The sequence below is a fragment of the Channa argus genome, chromosome 9 (genome assembly GCF_033026475.1).
Source record: "Channa argus isolate prfri chromosome 9, Channa argus male v1.0, whole genome shotgun sequence".
NCBI classification, from domain to species: Eukaryota; Metazoa; Chordata; class Actinopteri; order Anabantiformes; family Channidae; genus Channa; species Channa argus.
Window position 1 is genome coordinate 11,337,359 of NC_090205.1, and position 15,897 is coordinate 11,353,255.

Below are 15,897 nucleotides of genomic sequence, written 5' to 3' on the forward strand. Positions count from 1 at the left end.
TTTGTTTTGTGTGACATGAAGCAGGCTCCTTCTCTGGTCCAGTTCCTTCTGATTTCCAGCCTAGTTTAAAACAGCCCTGCACAGAGAGGCCTTCTCACCACTCTACCACATAACTTCCAAGATCCAATCACATGTATGTCTAAAAACTAGTAAACCTTTTTGTTGCTATTAATACTAACTCAACTTGGATGTGTTTATTGACTGTGCTGCTCTGAAAAATCAGCACACGCAAAATCTGAAAAATAACTTGCATATTTTTATACAAGAACGTGAGATGTCAGGAGGGATTACTTGTTCTTGTGTAGTTGCATTCACACACATTTTCATTTGTCTGTGATCTGCACTTCTTAAACTAATCACTGTGACAGCCAGACGGTCCAAGTTAGACAGCATCAGCCACGCTGCAGCTTTGTGTCCAATCTTGAAAGTTAGAGCAAGGTCAGAACCAAAGTTACTCAGACAAGGGGCATGGGAAAGTGAGAGTGTCATGCAGGAATAAAACTGGGGACAAAAAGTGAAGTACCAATGAAGTAAATTAAACTTAATAGAGATTCTCTAAAAGCCCAGTTGTCTGGACAAGGGTTTCTCACAACCTGTTGATTAAAGGAGAAATGTTTTTGTAACACAGTTTAATCTCTAAAACTAATCCTATGAACTTTTTCAATATGTGCAGATTGTTCAAGTAAATACAAAATGTTTTAAATAAGTGTGTATTGTTACGTTATGTTATTTTGCAACAGTAAGCATTTCCTGAAGGCTGATCACACAAATGAAATCTGAGGTTGCCATGACCCAAGAAGACAGATCTTTGGCAAATTCAGCTGAGCCGGCCTTGAAACACAAGTGTGGAGAAAAACAAGGTTTTTTACCAAACACTTGGGGCTTAGACACCCACAGACACTCTAAGACAGGTCTCAGAAACTTAAGAGGACAACTTTGTATGATTCAAGGCTTTGCATTAAATGGCTCCCCTGGAAAAGTCATGTACTGCATTGTTTGTTGATTTGTTGGGCGCTCTTCAGGCGGTTGCTATAGTGACTGCCTCCATTTTCTCTCTGTGGCTGCTCACATAAAGGACTGTGTCCTTGTCTCCATAATAGTTACAAATTGAATACTGCACTTTCCAAGGACTCATGTCACCAACTTACAGCAGAGTGAAAGTGTGTGTGTGACAAGTTTGCTTTAATATGCTGGATTAAAGTAAGGTGAAATGCACTTTTTTTATTAATTTGATTTATTTTGTGACTCAGACAATATAAATGAGATAATGCAAATGTTTGTTTATTAGTAAACAACAATTGTTGAAAGTGATCTTGTAAATAACACCTGAGTTTGACAAATTGCATCGTGTACCTGTAGGTACAGAGGATAAAGTTTGTGTTATGCTATATTTTTATCATTGTTTGCATTTGTCAGCCCACTGGATTTTCCTGACAACTAATCTATAAAAACTGGTCCACAAAATGCTTAAAAGTGTCCTAAACCATCTGAACACTGTAGCTTTTAGCAATTATTACTCAAATATTTGGACATTTATTTGGAGTTATTATTAGCTGTGAATTACCACACCACCAGGGGCACCGTTGGGTGCAAAGCGTTTGCATCCCATTTTGTTTTTGTTTTTTTTTGGTAAAGAGAAAAAGAAGGAATGTTTTTATCAACATAATTTTTAATGCACATTCAGCTAGTCCTTTCATTACAAATGTAATAAAACTCATTTATGAAGGGAGATGCAAAGATCTGCAATGTATAACTTATTTTTGTGACTTCTGATGAGGAAAGAACATTTGTACTAGCTGAATGTGCTTTGTTAAGTTTGCATGCTCTTCAATGCCATTCCAATGTAAGGGAATACCAAGTTAACCTATATAACCTGTTACTTAATGCACATTTAGCTAGTAAAAATGTTCTTTCAACAGCAGACATAATACAAATGGTGAAAAAGTGGGTATAAAAACGTTGTCGTTAAATAGAAAAAATGAAAGCAGTGACAAGGTTTGCATGCCACGTGATAAATGAATTAAAAATTAATTTCTGATAATAAAAAAACGTGGAATAAATAGTGTTAATGGACAAAAAGTATGTCCTCATTCTTATGTCTGTAGTTTGGGGAGTAGAGTATTGCTGCACTACCCTCATCTTCCACGTTCTTATTGACTGAACACAGCTGATCCAGGTAATCATCAGTGAGTGGTTACAAAACCAGCTGGGCTGCAAAAAAGAACCGGAGTTGGACACCCCGATGTGTATGAATGGCGTACAGCTTTTGTGTAGCTTCCTTTAATTAAATTATCTCTCTGCTTCTAGCTGCAAAGCTCCAAATAACATTATCCAGTCAAGTTTTGCACCATCAGCAGATGGTTTAATCCAGAGAGGTTGAGAGCCACAGATCGACCAAGACTGCAATCTCCATAGGTGACATAGGCTGAAAACCTCCTGTGGATAATGAAGTTTAAAACATTTTAGAAATGTGTTCCCCTTCAAACTAGAACCTTAAATCCAGTAAATATGTGGTTTTGTTGACCTCTCTGGTTGAAAGCTTCAAGCCTGTTTTAGCTTTTGCACCTGAACATCACTGTAGCAAAGCTGACAAATCCAACCACGGAAGTCAGCGAAAGGAAGTGATTCTTTCTGATTGGCATATATAAGGAGTGCCAGCTCACAGGGAGTTAGGGAGAATTTCTTATGAATCACTCGTGGTGTTTTTTATGATAGGTGTTCTCAAAGCTATACAGATGAACAAATCACACATAAACACATCTGCAGCCCAGAAGCTTCAGTTCACCATATGTGTTTACATTTCACTGGAAGCATTCTGCCTCAGTATAATTGTGTACTTTTTGACAGCACTCACACAAACTATCACTATCACTGTTGCTGATGGAAGAAACCCTAAGCCATGGTTATACATCTAATGTATGAGCCATTCGCTAGATTTTTTTTTTTTTTATTTGTTCCAGCACTGCCATGTGGTAGGATGGAGCAAACCTTTCTCTCAGAAATTCTGATTGATACTAATTTGCTTTCCAAAGTACATTGTTATGGTTTTTTCGAAGGCAACAATTTATCAACTGCACAAAAAGCAACAAGAAGATGGCTGAAGTGGCTTTTGAGCTTACAAAGAGCAGGATACATGGGTCCAAAGTTCACGTCACTGGAGGCGGCTGTGGATCAGTGGCTCAGTCCTTGTGCAAGAAGACACTGCACTCCAAGTTGCTCCTGTTGGTTCAGCATGGCAGCTGCTCTCGTGTGTATGTGTGTGTTTGTGTGTGTGTTTAAATAGGTGAATGAGCAGCAAGTGTAAAGTGCTTTAAGTACCGATAAGTGCAGACCATGTACCATTTATCTTAAGCCCCGTTTAAGACTGTGTTTAAGCGAAAAAAGAAATTTAACTCCTTTAAAAAAAAGACCATGATCTTTCCCCAACGTTAAATAAGAATCACAATAAAAGTTTAAAGAAAATAAAAAGACTGCAGGCACTACAAGCAGATGTAGAATTTCAAATCAAGAGTTTTGGCGGACAACCAATGGAATTGTCCTCATTATGCTTATATAAAACGTAATTTATTCAACATTGCCTTCATTCAAAATGCATGTTCTTTTTCAGATTAGTTATGTATAAACATAATTTCAGGGGATAGGGTTTTGTAGAGAAAACTAGAAGACAGTGGTCTTCAGATGATCTACAGTAAGTACTGAACATCTGTGATACTGGCTGATCATATATGGGGTATTAAAACCCCCGTCTCTCTTGAAGATGGTGTTCGGCATCAGATTTAAAGTTTAGTTAGATTTGCATTGTAACCAGTGTGATACACAGAACCTGTTTTTGAACAAACACAGCTTTGCTCAATGTTTACCTCAGCTGTGAACCTCTGAATGTGGGTAAACGGCACAAACACATAACACACACTTGTGATAGGATGGTCCATAGTCTATTTGTCTCTCCTCTTGTAACAGCGTTCAAGGTTGGTGTATATACACAAAGTAACCCAGTACACAACAAACAGAGCAGCAGAAATGCTAGCTTCTAAGCCGGACATTTGTTATTACAGCCTGTTGTTGGGTTGTGTTCTAACATGTTGTGATAAGATGTGCTGTATTGTGTCATGCTGCAGGGCATTGGTTTGTCTTTATTTTTATGTGTGACGATAGTGGTTTGTGTTATTAACCGTGCAATAGAGAAGTTTGGGGGGAAGAAAATGCATTTTGAAACTTGTAATGAATTTTTTAACATGTTCAGTATGTTGTATTTACCAGTCTATGTAGAGACTTATAGGGACACTATGCTATGTTTTTAATTAAATCTTTTTGCATTTTTTACATTGACCTTCAAAAATACATCAGTTTAAAATGATTGTATTGGAAATCCCAAACGCAATTAAAATTAAAATAAAAAACATTGTGTTCTGACCTTTATAAAAAGGTCCTTAGGACTGCAGAGAAATTATCCTAGAGAAAGAGCTGTATTAATCCTCATTGCTGTGCGTGAAATAGGTTCTCATACAAAAAGTGAGTCATGACAACGTTTCCATTTGATTCTATTTTCCTGCAGATGGCTTCCACACCAGTAAAATCAGAACTGTTGTACTGATTTCCCCAATCCTTTTATGTGAAAACTGGGATTATTGGTTATTAAAAACACTGGTAATTTGTTAACCGTTTTTTGTGTTTCCTGTTTGTATTGCCTTACTCGCAGCCATAGCTGTAAACATTTACAAGAATGGAGCATTTCCCTTCTGGACCTCTGAATAGTCTCAGGCCTAAACAGATTAGTTTACAGTATTTTTGTGACTGTATTAAAAAACATGTTATTTCTAACTTTGTGTCCATGATTAAAACAGAAATGTTAAAGAAATTGTACAACTAGAAACACGTGTGTATTTAAAACCTCAGCAAACATACCTTCTACTATTACTATAACAGGAACACCAACTGAAATAACAATTCTCAGCTTAGTGTTAAGGTCTTTGACTGAGATTCCAGTTGTGGGTGGATACAAGGACATCCACCCACAGTGACATCCAACTGGGGCACGATGCCCCTCAAACTGCAGCCTCAGGCCGTTCCCTGACATGGGTGTCTTGAGCTTGAGCTTGGCCACAGCTCTTGACATCCAGCTGGCAACAAGAACCACCTGTGTGTTAATCCAGTGTTTCACAGTTTGTCAAAGTGTTTTCCTCTTTTAATTTTCCACGTGAACACTAATTAAACCAGTCCAGCTTTATTTATTCATTCATTTATTTAACTAAACAATGTTTGTTTAGTTTGTTCTACACATAAATGACTCAGATCTTCCTAGTTTCTCCTGGAATAATTTTCAGACAATTGACTGCTAGAGGCAGTTAGAAGAGTCCTCCTTTCCTTTAGAAAGAGCTATTTCTGTCTTGAGAGGTTTTGAGAATTTAGTGGAATTAATCATGGTTTTCTAAACCATGATTAATTAACTGAATGTAAATGAATGTAAATGTTGTTAATTCAACTTATAATGCGTAGTTTCCATTTTCACACCACTTTACAACTTATAAACATGAGGTGTTCTGAAACGATGAGTTGAATAAAAAAAACAAGTTCACTCAACTCAGTAAAAGAAGTTTTAACGTAACAAACTAGCAGATCACCCATTGTTTGAGGATAGAAACTCTTCAATGACTCCTATGTTATGTAGTTTGAAAATCATATTCATGATGGTAACTTTATATATATATTTAACATATATTACATAGTTTATCTTCATAAGAAGAAGAAATGCTAAAGTTTAGTGGTGAATTCCATCCCTATAAGAGAGACACCTAAAATGTTTTGTGATGATTTGGGTACAAACTAACTTCCGCAGCTGCAGCTTAGGATTCTTTATGTCAACATGAAGAACACATTTTTTTTACATAATGTAAAAAGGAAGCCAATGTGTGTTTTGACTGATTGTGTGACTAAATAATTGAGTCAACTTACGATCTTGTCTCACAAAAAAATGGAATTTGTTTCTCAACTTCATTTAACTTAAGTTAGTTTAAACAAAACCCATAAACTGACATTAAACACACTATTAAAGCAAAGTTCAGTTAAATCACAAATCACAACTTTCATTTCCAAGTGTAAAAAAACTTAAAATTATTTACAGTTAATGATTATTGGTGGGATTTCTAATCCTGGATCAGGTTAACCATTTATGTTTGTTCTTCAAACCCAAGCCTGATTTTATCATGTGGGATAACTGCACACTCTCATGGTTGTTGACTAGAACACATTTAACAACAGTGGAAACCATGATCAGCATGTTTCCTGTTGGCTAATTGTCAATTACAAAAGATGAGAGAGAACAAATAAAAAGAGCAAGGGAGAGGTAGAGAGAGCAGGTGAGTACATTTTTACTGTTGCTACGAAGAATCCAAAGGTCCTGCAAAAATGCAGAAAGACAGGCATAAAATGTGAGTCCGTACTGGCACCGTGATAGCGAAATAAGGCTGATGAGATTAAAACACACACATCAGAGTAAAGTGCCAGTGACATGAGGGAGGGAGCGAGAGGCGGGACAATGCAGTTGTAATGTCCTTGTTGTGGATAAATTGTGTGTTGAACATATGCCACTGGGACATGAGCTAATTAGCCAAGGTTGAGTGGGACCCTGGGGATGGATGTGAGAAGGGGGAGAAGGGTTTGCCAAGGTCAAACCCATGAGTGTGCATATGCTTCTGAATCCATACACCACACAAGTCCCTCACTGCAACACTGATGGATTCAGTTCATTCAATCTCCCCAGCACTTAAAAACATCGTCACTTTGGCAATACACATCTTGTTCTACTTGTCTCTCTTTGGCTGTGTTACCACATCAACTTAAAGGATTTACTGGACAGTAGTGTCATAAAAATACAGGTAGACATAACAGTAATTAAAATGCAGATTGCCTCACCTGGGTCCTACATGCATATCCCATTTATGTGCCTTCATTTATGCTTTCCTGGCTTGTCCTTTGTCTCTGCTTGTCCTTGCTTATCTATGCCTCTTATCCAAATATATGTCACCCCATCAAAAATGTCCCTGTTTCATATGTATAACCATTACCAAACACATGTAAGACATGTGTGCATGAACGTATGAGTGTGTGAGACATTTTAGGCTGCTGAGTAAAATATGAAATACTGTAGCTGTGGAAGAATAATTTATATCCCTTCTATCTCACTCTTTATTGGTCTCATAGTGACTACAGTATGAATATTCTGCCTTACAGCATATCGAGGACAGGGTCATGTTTGCATAAGGAGGTGAGTTATGACACTAATAACAATGTTGGCATGCCGAGATGAGACATGGAAGGAGGTCAGGGGGTGAGTGGAAAACAGGGAAGGGCTTACATTTGTGAAAGACCAAGGTGAAGGAAAAGACAATGAGCAGCGAAACACACATTTAGAAAAAGAATTCATTATATTTAGTTGTTTGACGTATCTTTTGAATAATAAAATGCAGTATAATGGCAAATTTCCATTCCCATCTCTAAACACACTCATTAAATTTGTCAGTGAAGTATTCTTCATTTGAGACTTGTGCACCTTGAGCAGCAACAAAGACATTTTCCAGACTTCTGTAAATGATTTGCTTGCAGGCAGTGAGTCATGCTGTCTGACTGTCTGACTTTGCTCTGTGCTACACTGATAGTTGATTTAAGATTTGTGCAGTCTTGAATATGCAATGTTTTATATATTTTTCTATATTGTATTTTATCCTGTCCTGAAAGTGTTCAACACGTAGCAGTGTGAAAGTATCGATTATCTTCTGAAACGTCAAAAATAACTTCCAGACAATTATTTTGTGTAGCTTCATACATTAATTTTACTACCACATGCCAAAGGGAAATACAATTTTTTTCATATTTTGCTCAATTGTTTTTAAATTAAAAAGCAAAAGACACCCCCCAACCCCCGGCAATTGTTGGAGCAAGATGCCTCCGACATTATCCGGGCTTTGTCCTGCAAGCTCACTATTACTAAGTCTGGATTATGTGGGACCCCGCATGGAGCACACTGCTCTGTCCTGAATTATCGGTAGGATTTAAAGTCAGCGAATTGGGGTGTTTGACGTTTATCACTCGACTGCCACAGCAGTTGATCAATAGAACTTTTTTAGATGCTTGGCTTCATTGTGCTGGAAACAAAACCCTGTTTCCCACAGCCTAAGTGTCAGATGCTCAACCAGGTGTGTTTTTTAGCGTTACACAACTGTTCCAGTCTATTGTTTCCCCTGCCCCAACCTTCCTGAGACATCTTGCTGCAATCAAATTAGCAATTTTTTTTAAACAGAAAGTTTGAACATCTGATGTTTTTATTGTACTGTTTTTTGCAAATCATTGTATTCTCTTCTTTTATTTACATTTTTCACAATGTCCCAACTTATGTGGAAGTGAGGATTGCACATTGTACAAGCTACACCTTGATTGGTTATGGATAAATAATAGGCCACTTGAGGCAAAGTACTTACTAAGGTTAATGTTAAGGCCAACAGCATTCAGTTTTGTCATTACTGTAAACAAATCCCATGAAAAGACTGAAACAAACAAAGCATTAGTTTATCTCTCCATACTGCTTTAAGCCCTGAGCCCATTTGTTCTCACTGAAGAAAAATATATTTTATCTGGATCATGAATATATCGTTTATTTTTTCATAAAGTTTAAAAACTTGAACTTCACTTGAACAGAAACAGAATATTTGTTGAGGATTATTGTGCTGTATAGTTTCTGTGCAGATTTAGTTTGCTATTAAGTATTCTGAACTCATATGAGACAGACTGAAAATAAGTTAGTGGCCTGTTTATTGAAATTAAATCAGCCAGTTTTACTGTTGATGCACAGCAATGAAGGTAATTAGACATATGGAAGTGTGTTTCAGTGACATTTAGTGCAACAATTTATTTAATCATCAGTTTTATTACAGTTTCACATTTTCTTTTTTAGATACCTAAGAGTATGTAGTTCTACTGTACATTGTTATATTTAAGCTTCAGACATTATGGGTTTTCTTGATCTGATAACTCAAACTGACTTATTTGCTGTAGGTGTTCTAATAAATTGACAACTGAGTGACATTTTTTTTTTCATTTCTGCAGCATTAAAGTCAGAACATAGACCCGTAAATGAAACATACTCAGCACAGAATAAATAATAGTCACTGGGTCTCACTATCACTGAGACACACACTGTCTCCATCTTGTGACTTTCAGCTGAGCAGCTAGTCCCTTCCTGGCAAAGGGAGGGGGTTTGTTAGTGAGCGTGAGCTGCTGTCAGTCAGAAAGTTCACCACAACCTTGTAGCACACTGGGCTAGTTTGTGTTTTGTGGGCAGGAGCGTACATACAGCAAGCTTTTGCTTAAGTGCATTCACAGTGGTTAACAATTAGCCAACAAGCTTGCTGTTTGTTGAAATTATTATTTAACATACAGTATGGACTAAGAGAGGATTTACTGACTTCTGTTGCAATTATAGTAAGTCCAGTGTATCGACACAGAGTTGTGAACTAATATTAGTGAAGTCTCACCTCACTTGGGCTCGCTCTGTTCTTCCTGTTGTCCAGTCTTTGCGGGAGGAGCAGCCGAGCTCTGTCCTCAGTCACAGAGAGCAGACAGAGGGGAGACTGCTGCATAAAACCTGAGTTATACATTGAGGCCAGCCAATCTCAGTCACTGCCCTATTAAAGTCCCAATGGAAAGCATCCGTTTGAGTCACAGACACGGATGCACCCAAATAATTTTACACCTTTGCACAGTCTAATTTTCAGTTGCATGTCCAAGTGAAATGCTCACAGTTTAGGCCGAATATGTGACTGCTGACCTTTTAATTTAATAAGCTGGCATGAGTGCGGATATTGGCCTATGCAAGTTATTTCAAAATGTCAAGGATCACACAGATTAAAAAGCCAATCATTATTAAGAAAGCAGTTTGTTCTAATTATCAGAGGAAAGAACTAGATATTGGACCACCGTAGCTCCACCATCATATCGAGCTTATCATGCAGGGGTTGTATCATGTAACATGTATGTATCATCAGATTTATTTCAGATGTCTTTCCTAAATAGGTAATTTGCATAGTAATCTTCAAACCTAGATTAACATCAACTATTTGCTGATATAAGATATGTGTGTTGACCCTTCTTGACAAGATATGTTTCTAAACAAAGTATCACAGTCTTCACTTGTGACAAATGGGCATTTAAAGCATGTCACATTTCACCTTATTAATCTAATTCGACATTCTTTCATAACAAAAAGTTCTTTCCAATTATGCTTCCTTCCTTTCTATCCTTTCAAGTTCATCCACTGGCCTTGCTTAACTGGATAAATTGCTTTAGCGCACTATTCTGCCTCCTCTTTACAATTTATTTGTACCAATATAATTTTCCTTTTCAGGGTGTTGCTTTATATACATGTTTGCTTTTTCCAAGGCCAAGGTCTCCACTAAACGGCAGTTGAACTAGTTGAATTTCCTGTTTAGAGAACGCAGTCTTTTGCTGAGCTACCTTGCAAGAGCACCGTATATCTTGTATGTGTTTTTAATCGCTAGACTTCCAACTAAAAACCTGAATCAATCATGTTAATACGTAATAGAAAAGTACACGCTACACTTTATATGCACCAGATTTACAAAATCATTTCTTTACTGGGAGTAATTAAAGCATTAAAGTTTGGCAGTGGAGAACATTTTAAACTGAAGAGACATGGGCCTAGAAGTGACACCATGAACCTTAATACTTTGCATTGGGCAGCAATTTAAAATCGAGTGCAACTTCAGTATGTTCTGTGCCTACATGCTGCATATTCCTATTGCGCTTCCAACTAAACCCTGCTAATTACTAATTCATATAAAGTGCATGGTGGGAAACTGGAGACTAATCATTTTAGCCCTGGGGCCCCATAGCCGTTTAATCCGGCCCTGTCAGACATAAGCACTCACAAAGGCAAATCTTTTTCTTCTGCGTCTCTAGTTATCTTTGGAATAAAACAGTCAAAGATTAAAGTTTATTAAAACCTTTGAATTTCAAGCACTAACTTCTCCTTGCTATCTGACTCCACGTGAGTCTCTTTTCATTCAGTATTTCATGCATTCACAGTATTTTATTCAAGCCTATTAACCTTGACTCTTTCTGTGGGTATAGAGAGTTTTTTTTTTTTTTTTTTTAAAAGGCTTGTAAACATTGTGCATTTGAGCTCAAAATACAGCAAACTTTGATGCAGTGTGATGTTCAGTTCAGTTCGGACCTGGTTCAGTTACCGTCGAACCAGAAAAATGAATGTTTTTCAGCAAAGCATTGTGAAAAATGAGTAGGACAGATGGGCATTATATATATTGCATGAAAACTGCAATATATATATATATATATATATATATATATATATTTCATTGCTTTTACCGCCAGTTTCATCTGTAATATATATAAATAATATAAGAGAAAAGATTGGATCTACTGTATTTTTAGAAAATTGTGTTCTTGATGCTGTAATGGATTCAACGCTCCATTACATTCACCCGTTAAAATTTGTGATAAATGGATAAATGGATCTGTAAAATATTTTCATCAGCTTGGTTAACGTTAGAAACACTGGAGCTTCACAGAAAATCTAGAAACAAGAAACAAGAAATTAAGTCTAATTCATTCCTAAAGGTTTGACGGCGTTATAGTACTTTCTAATTAAATATGTTACATCATATAGGCAACAAGGACGGTGTTAATATGAACAAAATTAGAAGGTAAGACAAAGAAGATTAAGCATGTGATGAATCTAAAAATCATCTTTTCCTCCAGCCAGTGGCCGTTCACATTCATGTGGGTACTGTGCTGTAACATATAGTCATGAATTGCTACATTATGATTCCCAGCCCTTCGAGCGCTGGATCCTGTTGCCCTGCTGTCTCTCAAGGTCTCTCTCTGTCTGCTCCAGCTTAGCCAAGGTCACCTGCTCCGCTGCAGGCTCCCTGAAACCTTGAGCAACTAACTGACCGAGAAATGTGTGTTCTCCGTTCCATCACCTACGTGTCCCAGTCTCAATCAGCCAGATACAGAGCAGGACTGTCATAAAATGTTCCAGCATGCTGCCACTTAGACATTAGGTCACTCCAGTAGCTGTGAGGAAGGGGGAAAAAAAAATACGCTTTTGCTCAAGGCCATTTAAGAAATTAGCAGGAAGAGCTCAGCTTCTGTTGTGAATTCATTGCATGAAAACACCAGCTATAGTTTGAAATTCTTCCACTTGTGTGGTATTTGTGTGTATGTATGAGAGTGAGGATTAACGCACATAGGAACAGGAAACACGTGCTTGTTTGTTTGTGCATGTGTCTATGTGTCAAATCACATAAAGAGCTCAAAACAACTTTATCCATATTCTTTGACAAATTGTGATGAGGTTTTTAATGCTCATGCAGTCACAAAGAAAGGAGAAAATCTAAGTAAATTGTATATGACTTCTCTCATTAACAAGGGTGTATACAAAAAGCTTTATTTAAATACAAAACACAGTGCTACAGAGAATTAAAGCCACAATAGTGAGAGTGTATCTGGGACCTTGGCTTTGATATGAATCTTGTAGCCTTGCTTCTATTGCCCTCCGTGTTAAAAGCTTTTGTGACAAGGAAATTACTTTATGAACCTCTGAAAGATGCTGCAACACTTAAACCTCCCTGTTACTTTGCAAGACCATGAGAGAAGTGCCTTTTATTTTTTTATTTTTTTTAATCACTGCAGCTTGCCATTTGTATTATCAGTCTCTGTCCCCGCTCTTATTTCATGGCTTCAGCCCTTCTAACAATCCTTTGCTGTAACGTGGTCTGTTTTTCATTTTTTCCAAGGCCTGTGGAAAACAGTTTGTTTCAATATGTTCACTCTAACTGGCCTGGCATTGGGTGAATGATATTTATATGTGAGTGTGTTCTTGTTTAGGTCTTTAAGGACTCGGTTCCTTTAAACATGTACCTGGAATGTTCAATCCGGATAGAAGCAGAAATACCAAGCGTGTCTCCGGCCTTGAGACTTCACAGGGCTCCGACTCAGCGCTCAGCTCAGTAAACACAGTTTCCTCCTGTGGCTCTCTGTTTGGACAGGAAACAAGGAAGCTGATCAAACACTGGCTCAGAAGGCCACGACTGCATTGAGGTGGAATGGAGTCGCAGGTCTTCCAAAGCACTAAATAGGGAGAAATGTAAAAACTAGCAAGTCATTTTTAGTGTGCAGATTCGCTGGTTTAAAGCCCTGCTTAGTGTCTGATTTGGGCTTGTGAAATATTTTTCCAAATAATCATTCAGTGTACATATCCTTATAAGCTGTGTACTACCTTATAAACAGTAGACACTGTTGGTGTGTGTGTGTGTTTGTGTTTATGTGTGTGTCTAACTGCCTGCTGGCTGCAGATTTACAGCCCAGTCCGGATGACATCATAGATTAGAAATATCATGACAGGGATAATGGGAGGTAGTAGGACAGACACATGTTTGATCTGGGGACGGAGACGGAGGAGGAATGAGCAAAAAGAGGGGAACAGACGTGTGGTAAAATCATCAGGGTCAGTAAGTTGAGTGATAATGCTTCCCCCTTGTGACTATTTATTAAACTGCGAACATTCTAGGCAGGAGGTACTTTATTAATCCCTCAAGGCTTGATGAGCTTCATTATTTGCAAGGGAGCATGGCAACAAAAATATGACTGAATGATTTATTTATATATTATTTTAAATATCTGAATGTGGTTTTCTCTATGATGTGTGAGAATGCAAAGGCTTGACCACTTGCACTGAGCCTTGTACTGTAAATAAAAACACCTGATTTATGATCTACTCCAGACATTTATATATGTATATAAATACTCTACTTTGATTAATAATTTGTGTTGAAAAAACAGTTTTTTGAACTTATTTTGAACTAATAAGTTAAAAGTCAGGGACAACTTCCTCTCCTGCACCTGCAACAGTACAACAGTACACAATGACGCATTTATTTTAACAGAAGAAGAAATGATGGGCAAAAATGTTCATGATTTTTCAATAGTTTAACCACAGTACAAGTACAAGTAGGACATGGGAAAAAACGAGAAGAGTTTCAGTTTTCAGTTCCTTTCTTTATGGGTTCTTTTGAAAGTGACACATGCACAACAACGGCATCAATCACACACGCACACAGATGCCAGTGGCATTAATGCATGTTAAAATGATGATACATAAAGACATTGTCCTTGAAATCCCTACTCACACACAGTTTGCATTAAACATCTTCTCACCCACTAATCACAGACTGAAAATGTGGTATTCAGTTTAATCTTTCTTTCCCATTCTTTCTTTCTTTAATGTCTGTTTACATTGAAAGGGTGAATTGAATCAGTGAGTTCCTTCACACCGGTTTTATTCCTGGTTATTCTCTGTGAGCTGCTCCCTCGATGCCTCGTTTGAAATCTGCAGAAGGGGAGTGCTGATCTCACTTGACTGCATGTCACCAGCTACTCGCAACAGACAGCTCAGGACCATGTCCTTGGCCAGACCGGCTTCCAGGTTGCCTTCCCGACTCAGCTGCAATGTGATCTGGTCCAGGCTGTTCAGCACCAGCTCTGACGCCAGCAGAGGGCAAATGGGGCCTTGGTCAGAATTAGAACTGGGGGCCCCCTCTCTCGCCATATTTTCCATCATATATTGCTGGTACAGATCCAAGAGTTTCTGCTCCAGATAGTGATTTAGAAGAGAGTTTGAAAATGGCCCTTCTCTCCCCTGAAACAAAAAGCTCCGGTCGCGGGCACTGCCTTGTCTCCAACGATTGGAACCTCCCCTCTGTGGATGCAGAAGCCCACTTTGAGGTACCTGCCCGGGAGGAGAATCCTCCACAGCTGGGAGAACATCACAGGACTGGAGAAAGGGGCCAGCAAGATGGGCGTCAGTACAGAGCCGCAGCTCACCTTCATTAGCTGAGAGAGGCAGCACCTGGTCACCTCCAATGTGGAGGTCGCTGTAGTTTTGGCAGATGCTCTGGCAAAAGGAGGGAACCAAGAAAGGAGCCTCACCACCTAAGTGAGCCTGAGCTGGGATCTCTATTTCTGTAGAGATGTTCCTGCCGGGATGGGGTCTCTGAAGATCCAAGGACTCCAGAGGAGAAATGTACAACTCCAGTGAAGCACTCCCGTTGTCCATGCTACCGGCCTGCTCAGTGGAGTTGTAATGAATGTGTCTGGTGGAGCCTGGCATGTGAGTAGCAGCTGCTCTTGGCAGCCCATAAGTACTTTGGAGAGCCTTCTGAGGGGGGAGGGAGTCCAGGTCCTCCAAGTCATTGAACATCATACTCAACAATCTGCCTTCACAAAGCATGCTGCAACAAAGAGGACGCACGCAGATGCTTTGAGTCAAGATTTTAAAATGAAGTGCATGCCAGTATTCAGAGTGTGATAGGATGCAGCTGTGCCCATGAATCACATTAGTTTTACACACACACACACACACACACACAAATTTAAATATAATGTGTGTGTATACAAAGCACACACTTAGAAATTAGAACTATACAAATACCCATTATTGGCAAAAATTAGGAAGAAAATGTATATTCTGGAAAAAACTTTCTTCCTACCTCGGAGTGTATTTGAAGTCTGTCAATCAGCTGATGAGTTGTTTTTGGTTTTTACTCCACAGTCTTTATCACAGCAGAGGAAACTGCTTTCTAAAAACATTGCATTGTCAGTTAATACAGCCCACCAAATGTGTAAACTGGATTCGATTCAAAGCATGTTTTGATAGTAGTGTTTCAAGAGTGGTTGTTTTGTACACCACCATGAGGAAGTGGGAATGCCACACGCTTAATGGTGCAGCTGCAAAACGTAAATATATACCAAAAAAAAAAAACATTTTGCCGGTTAATGTCTTCTTTTCACAGGATTCTTACAGCC

The 15,897-nt window shown here is 38.4% G+C and overlaps 1 protein-coding gene and 1 long non-coding RNA gene across 2 annotated transcripts; both read right to left on the reverse strand.

Moving 5' to 3' along the window:
* Positions 1 to 11,135: 11,135 nt before the first annotated feature.
* On the reverse strand, positions 11,136 to 13,157 carry LOC137133131 (uncharacterized). Its single transcript, XR_010915208.1, has 2 exons — positions 12,955 to 13,157; positions 11,136 to 12,108 (listed from the first exon to the last, which is right to left on the reverse strand). It is a non-coding gene; the product is annotated as an uncharacterized lncRNA (long non-coding RNA).
* A 763-nt stretch (positions 13,158 to 13,920) lies between these two features.
* LOC137133363 (TLR adapter interacting with SLC15A4 on the lysosome) lies at positions 13,921 to 15,741 on the reverse strand. The gene is made up of 2 exons (XM_067516897.1): positions 15,582 to 15,741; positions 13,921 to 15,323 (listed from the first exon to the last, which is right to left on the reverse strand). Exon 2 carries the CDS (start codon positions 15,320 to 15,322, stop codon positions 14,372 to 14,374), a length of 951 nt encoding a protein of 316 aa, XP_067372998.1. The 5' UTR covers position 15,323; positions 15,582 to 15,741; the 3' UTR covers positions 13,921 to 14,371.
* Positions 15,742 to 15,897: the final 156 nt, after the last annotated feature.

Excerpts from the sequence above, each read along its gene's own strand:
- LOC137133363 (XM_067516897.1), bottom strand. The coding sequence starts at position 15,322 with ATGCTTTGTGAAGGCAGATTGTTGAGTATGATGTTCAATGACTTGGAG.